Source organism: Gymnoscopelus braueri, assembly GCF_963280865.1.
Source record: "Gymnoscopelus braueri genome assembly, chromosome: 12".
Classification (NCBI taxonomy): Eukaryota; Metazoa; Chordata; class Actinopteri; order Myctophiformes; family Myctophidae; genus Gymnoscopelus; species Gymnoscopelus braueri.
This window is the reverse complement of record NC_137614.1, coordinates 7,667,378-7,674,009: the sequence shown is the minus strand read 5'-3', so window position 1 is coordinate 7,674,009 and position 6,632 is coordinate 7,667,378. Positions and strand designations below refer to the sequence as shown.

General features: G+C 39.1%; 1 protein-coding gene across 1 annotated transcript in view; it reads left to right on the top strand.

Annotated features, from left to right (window-relative positions):
- Positions 1–3,444: 3,444 nt before the first annotated feature.
- LOC308097450 (uncharacterized protein) overlaps positions 3,445–6,632 on the top strand; it is a gene marked incomplete at its 5' end in the record, with an annotated part of 177,783 nt that continues 174,595 nt past the window's right edge. The window contains 2 exons of the mRNA XM_080445209.1: positions 3,445–3,627; positions 3,739–3,789. Coding sequence (XP_080301335.1) covers positions 3,445–3,627; positions 3,739–3,789 — 234 coding nt within the window. The remainder of the gene's footprint in view (positions 3,628–3,738; positions 3,790–6,632) is intronic.

Sequence of the window (6,632 nt, the reverse complement as noted above, 5' to 3'; positions counted from 1 at the left end):
TTGGGGGTAACAGTGTTAAAATTAACGGCGTTACTGTAACGTAATACATTTTTGGGTAACAGAGTAACCTAACGTGTTAGTTTAGCTTTACTTTGTTACTAGTTACGTTTTTAAATAAGTAATCCGTTAGTTTTTAAACAATCTTTATTTTATGTTTATTTGAGGCATTAATGAATGCAATGCCCGACATCATCAATGTTGTTACTCTGTCTTTACATTTACTCTGATGTTAGACATCATCAATGTTGCGCAACGGAATCTCCGGTGCGCGCAGCCTGCAGTCTCCCTGCACTGCAAACATGGCGAGGCACAACAGCTGCTGTGTGCGGCCTTTCATCATAAAGTTTAAATATAAAAACTTTGAAATTAAACAAATATGTTTAGCTCAGCATCAGCTATATAACTTCAGTTAACTTCGCATAATCAGCTTACATGTTTTATAAGATGATTAGATCATCTGTTATAGCACGTTTTTGAAACGTCAGATTTTCATGCTGCTGTCTCAGTTTTGCATTTTGTTAAAAACATGTGTTTCGCTAAATTAGACCTGTTGGTGGCGCTATAACAGGCCAATGTTAAAAGGGTGGCATTTGTTCTTCAACATAGTGTGAATGTGCGTGAAAGGTTTGACGGCAGTTGGACAGTGCGTTCATGATTTGCCGAATTTTGTTCAAAACAAGCCAAAAATGCAAACTTTAGATGTCAATCTTAGCCAATCAGTATGGAATATGAGATCCGTCGTGATCACATGACTATAGAGATCACGTGTACCGATTTGCGTGAAATTTGGATAAAATTGGAAGGAGTAGTATAAAATAATGTGTTTTACATAAGTCGGCCTCCTGGTGGCGCTATAAAAGGCAGAAGTGAAAAATGCAGGGCAAAGGTTTTTCCTTGACCTCTAGGGAGTGTGCATACAAAGTTTTACACAGATCGGTGCAATTATAGGTAAAAACACAAATCGGCCTGTTATAGCGCCACCATGAGGCTGATTTGAAAATGTTCAAATGGTAGTTCTTCCTCGGCCTAATGGGAATGTGCATGCAAAATGTCACGGAAATTGCATGTTGTGTTCATGATTTGAGGCATTTTGTTCAAAACGGAGCACACCTGCAAACTTTGGAAGACATTTTTAGCCAATCAGGATGGAATATGAGAAATCTGAAAGACCCGTTTCGTTTAATGACTATAGAGATACTGTGTACCGATTTGCGTGATTTTTGGACAAAATCTGTAGGAGTACTGTCAAAAAATATGCTTTGCACAAATCGGCCTCCTGGTGGCGCTATGAAAGGCCTATGAGAAATGGGCAAAGGTTCTGAATTGGCATCCAGGGAGTGTGTGTGCACAGTTTCGCTGCGATCAAGACAACGGTGCCGGAGATTAGCTGGTCACGGACGGACGGACGGACACACGGACGGACGGACGGACGGACAGGGGGGAAAACATACTCTCTCGCCATGCCTTTCGGCCTGGCGGAGACAATGAGCAGACAACATTGAATCTGGAACACTATAAAATACAAGCTGATATAAACCTACTGTTACTGAACAGTAACTCTATAGCATTGATTACTATCACAATATAGAGCTATTTAACACTGTTACTGAACAAACACTCTATAGCATTGATTACTATCTCAATATAGATCTATTTAACACTGTTACTGAACAAACACTCTATAGTAATGATTACTATCACAATATAGATCTATTTAACACTGTTACTGAACAAACACTCTATAGTAATGATTACTATCACAATATAGAGTTAGTTAACACTGTTACTGAACAAACACTCTATAGTAATGATAACTATCACAATATAGATCTATTTAACACTGTTACTGAACAAACACTCTATAGTAATGATTACTATCACAATATAGAGTTATTTAACACTGTTACTGAACAAACACTCTATAGTAATGATAACTATCACAATATAGATCTATTTAACACTGTTACTGAACAAACACTATAGCAATGCATATAAAACTATATAACATGTTTTGTTTCAACCTAAAATGATAACATACTCTACCTTTAACTCAATTATTATGATCATTTTTCTCTCCTCTCTTTTTTTTAAAGGTTGTCTCATTTGAGGGGATCTTTGCTGTCCATTGATGAGGAGTTTACACACAACATTTTGACTTAGTGAGTTATCTATAAAATCCATTTAACTCTGTTTTATATTTTATTCTATAGAAGATACTCTGATCATCTGAATCTGTCATTTAACCATTTATAATGTCTCTCTCTCTTATGTTTTTGGAATGTGCGTTGCATTTGGTCATTTAACCGATTGTGCGTTCTGTTATGGAGCGACTATGATTATACTCAGAATATTGATGGTCTATAAACACTCTGACACATTGTATTAATATGATTTATTTTTAAATCATACTGAAGGGTGCCATCCTAGTGTAATAATAATAATAATAATAATAATAATAACAATAACAATAACAATAACAATAACAACAACAATAACAACAATAATAATAATAATAATAAATATAGCTGCAATCAGCAATATGGGGGTCAAGTAGTACAATATTTAAAATATACAATATATTTAATATATGCAATATGCAAAACACAATATGCATAATAACCCATTGAAACAGAATAGACTGAACATGAGCGAAAGTAGCCTATGTTATTAACCCCAGAAATGTGATTTATTTTATAAGAAACCATGCCCTTTACAATATTCATTAGCTCATGGAGGCTTCATTTCTTTCCCATGTAAATACTTCTCTTCAACTGGGATGTTTGATAATGTTCCATAGATTGTGTGTAGAATGTTTCAGCAGAACATCTAAGGGCAGAGCTTACTGGTCAAAGTGACAGATGTGTTCCTCATGAGCAGAGGCACATGTGTAAGCAAGTTGCATTGCTATGGGCCAAACAAGGCATGACTTATGCCTGTTCAAAGTTCGCATTTTCAAACAATTGTTTTAGCACCCTCTTTGGCCAATTCTTTCAGCGCTATCTGGCAGGATCCTCTACCTTACTACAATGTTTAAAAATAAATGTGACTCTGCATTTATGCAGTTGGGGGTAGAAGAATAATTGTCACTTTCATACTCATTGGCTGGAGGTGTAATTGTTTCTCTCCAAGAAGGATTTTTGATATTGGTGCAAAGTTTGTGTGTAGAACGTTTTGTGCAGATTGCTCAAAAATCCTAGGAGAAGTTCAAACGTAACGGTTTTTCATATAATTCGAAATGGCGGAAGATCTAAAGGTCAGAGGTCATGGGTCAAAGTGGCGAAGTTGTTCCTTAGGTGGATATACATGTTCATGGCTGTAGGTCAAACGTCTCAAAGTTTCCACTCTTCAATTGAGTGTTATATCACCAATGGTTGTGAGATTAATTTATCTGTAGTTGTTCATGACCCTCAACCATAGTGCTGAGTTTTATAAAGAAAAAAAACAATGACTGCACGGTTCTGGCTGAAGAAGAAGAAGAAGAAGAAGAAGAAGAAGAAGAAGAAGAAGAAGAAGAAGAAGAAGAAGAAGAAGAAGAAGAAGAAGAAGAAGAAGAAGAAGAAGAAGAAGAAGAAGAAGAAGAAGAAGAAGAAGGTGTTTACACACAGCATGCTTGGCCCCCTAATAAATGTAATCCATGAAAAATACATGATACAGACATAAGCATACATGCATGACCAAAAGTACACAGTCAGCATAAATGTCACTGTTGCTGTTGTTGTTGTTGTCACTTGTTAACAGAAGAAGCCAGGAAGTCAAATGGAGTCTAAGAGAAGAAAAATGGAGACACAGGTATGTTTATTTATATTTACAAACCAAACTAACTGAAGACCACAGTGCAGTGTATGCATTGTAGACGTTCAATGTAAGTAGTCAGACTTTAAAAATTCAGTATCTTGGATCCTTGCATTCAGGGGTGTCTTTGAGTGAACACTTTTTTTTTGTTTTTATTTTTTTTTACACTTTACAGTTGACACTAAAGTTCTTATTCAAATTAAAAAAGGAAATTATAAAAATGCTGCTATTAATTCACATTTAGCCTTTATAAAAGTGAAGCTCACAACGTGTGTCTATTTTCACTATTTGAAACACTACGTTGTTAATTCATAAATCCACTTTTTCCCTTTTCACTACTGGCTTACACTATACTTTACATGACAAAATGACCCAAATGGGTCATGACTGTGCAAATTACACTGTGCAAAGATCTAAAGTGCTCAAACATCAGGTTACAATACATTTGCAAACATACATTAAGTAATAGAGGACCTCTCTGTTACATTGTAATCATTGCTATAGAGTGTTTGTTCAGTAACAGGAGCAGTGGCGCAGCCAGAACGCTAGTATAGGCTGGGCCTGGACGGGAGCGGGTGGGCACGCATTCTGGCGATGAAATAACGTTTTTTTGTTACTTTATTTCGGTTTTAGGTTTAGGGTTATGTTATTGAATTATGATGTTTGCCTGATTTTACAGATTTAAAACAAAAATATATTAAAAAAAATAAAATAAAATCCAATTTCTTTTTTTTTCAAAATTGATTGGGTGGGCCAGGCCCACCCATGGCTGTGCCCCTGAACAGGAGTCTCCATGTCTCTCTAGCTCTTTAGTAAACAAAATGTGAGCACCTGCAAATTGGCCTCTTATAAATCAATACTGAAGATAATTTTGTTTATGTCCATCACAATTACACTGGAGTACAATTGCATTCCTGTATAACCTGTTGTCTTGGATGATACAGTTCACAGTTTAAACATTAAGCTATTAATTCACATAGAAAGTGTTCATGAAAGTGAAGTTTTGATTTGTAAAGCTTGTTCCAAAATAGCCATTTAATAGGATTTAAAAATCACTAACAACTGGGCAGCTTTGACGCGTAAGGGCAAGTCATTCCAGAGCCTGGGGGCAGCCATAGACATATAAAGGTAGACGCCTCCTCTGGCTCTGAGGCGTCTGTATGGCAGGCGCGCGCTTCCGCTTCCGGGGGGCCAGCTGGAAACTTCCGCGTGCGTCACAGAAGGTAGGCCAATCAGAGGCAGGTGGGGGCGGGACAACTAGATTCTGAGTCCTGGAAACGACGTGCTGTGATTGGCCAATAGTCAACGCGCTGTGATTTGGCCCCGGAAATATGGCAGCCACCATACGAAACAGGTCGCTCCAACGAACTGCAGAGGCCAATGAGGTATCTAGGTTTCTATATCTATGGGGGCAGCCACCGCAAAGGCCCGGTCACCCCTGGTTACTTTCGTGGGTCTGGTCGGCACCTCCAGCAGCAGCTGGTCAGCCGACCTCAAGGCTCTGGAAACTAGATCTGCGAGGGACAGGGGAGCCAACCCATTTAGAATTTTAAAAACAAACATTAAAATGATAAAATCAATTCGGAAGCGGACAGGGAGCCAATGGAGCGAGGCCAAGACTGGAGTGATGTGGTCCCACTTCTTTGTCCCAGTGAGGAGACGGGCAGCAGCATTCTGGATCAGCTGCAGGCGCCTAAGAAGCGATAGATCGATGCCGACATAGAGAGAATTACAATAGTCCAATCTGAATGAGATGAATGTGTGGATAACCCTCTGTCATTATGGGAGAGGTAGGGTTTAATATTGTGATGCCTACGGTATGTTCAAAGCGTGACAGTAAAATAACATGGTCCACCGTGTCAAACGTGGCCGTCAGGTCAAGTATAACCAGAACAGCTGGGCTACCGGAGTCCACAGTTAAAAAGAGATCATTAAAAACTCTTAAGAATGCCGTTTCAGTGCTGTGACCTGATTAAAACCGGATTGGAACTTTTCATGGATGCCGTGAGTGGATAAAAACAATTACAACAGTGCATTCAATTCAAACAACTTTATTTTCCTTTCGGAACTTCGTTTGTGCAGTGGTTAAAAGACAAACATACATATAGTCAATACTTATATACCTATGTCCCTATAAAAGGCTCAAAGTTCATTTAAAACTACTACTTAAAAGCATGATAAAACTTAAAAGCATGATAAAAAATAATATATTATATTGCAACCCATGTGTTGGCGTGTACACTACTAGCGTCCATCAGGTGGAATAGTCCAACGTGTTTGAGGGAGGGAGGGAGGGAGGGGGGGGGGCTCACCAGACCTAGATGTTCAACAGTCTGATGGAGGTAGGTACAAAGCTATCTGAGCCCCTTTTTGAGAGTTTCGAAGCTCTGTAACGACGGCCTGAGGGCATCAGTTTGTAGTGTGTATGAAGTGTGTGTGTATTGTCCTGAACTATTTGAGAGGCCTTCTTTACTGTCCGTTTCTTGTGGATGCTGCTGAGTGGCTCCTGGTCCTTCCCAATGATCTTGCCACTGATCTTAACATGCATAGACTGTCTTTTCCTAGCCTGATTATCAGACTGAAGCTGCGTGGAGCTTTCATTCTGACATTGGCTCCATGTGTCGGCGATTACAAGGGGGAGGGGATTAGCAATTCCCTAAACCAATCCTAAGGGATCCCCACGCCCACCTCCGACTCTCATTGGACAATACATTTTGTACCGGAGAAGTCCTAGGTTCACACGAGACCAAAGAGGCATGAGAGTGGGCGGGGTCCAGGCTAGTCTTTTCCAGGACCTTAGACATGAATGGCAACCGGGAAATGGGCCTGAAGTTCGATAA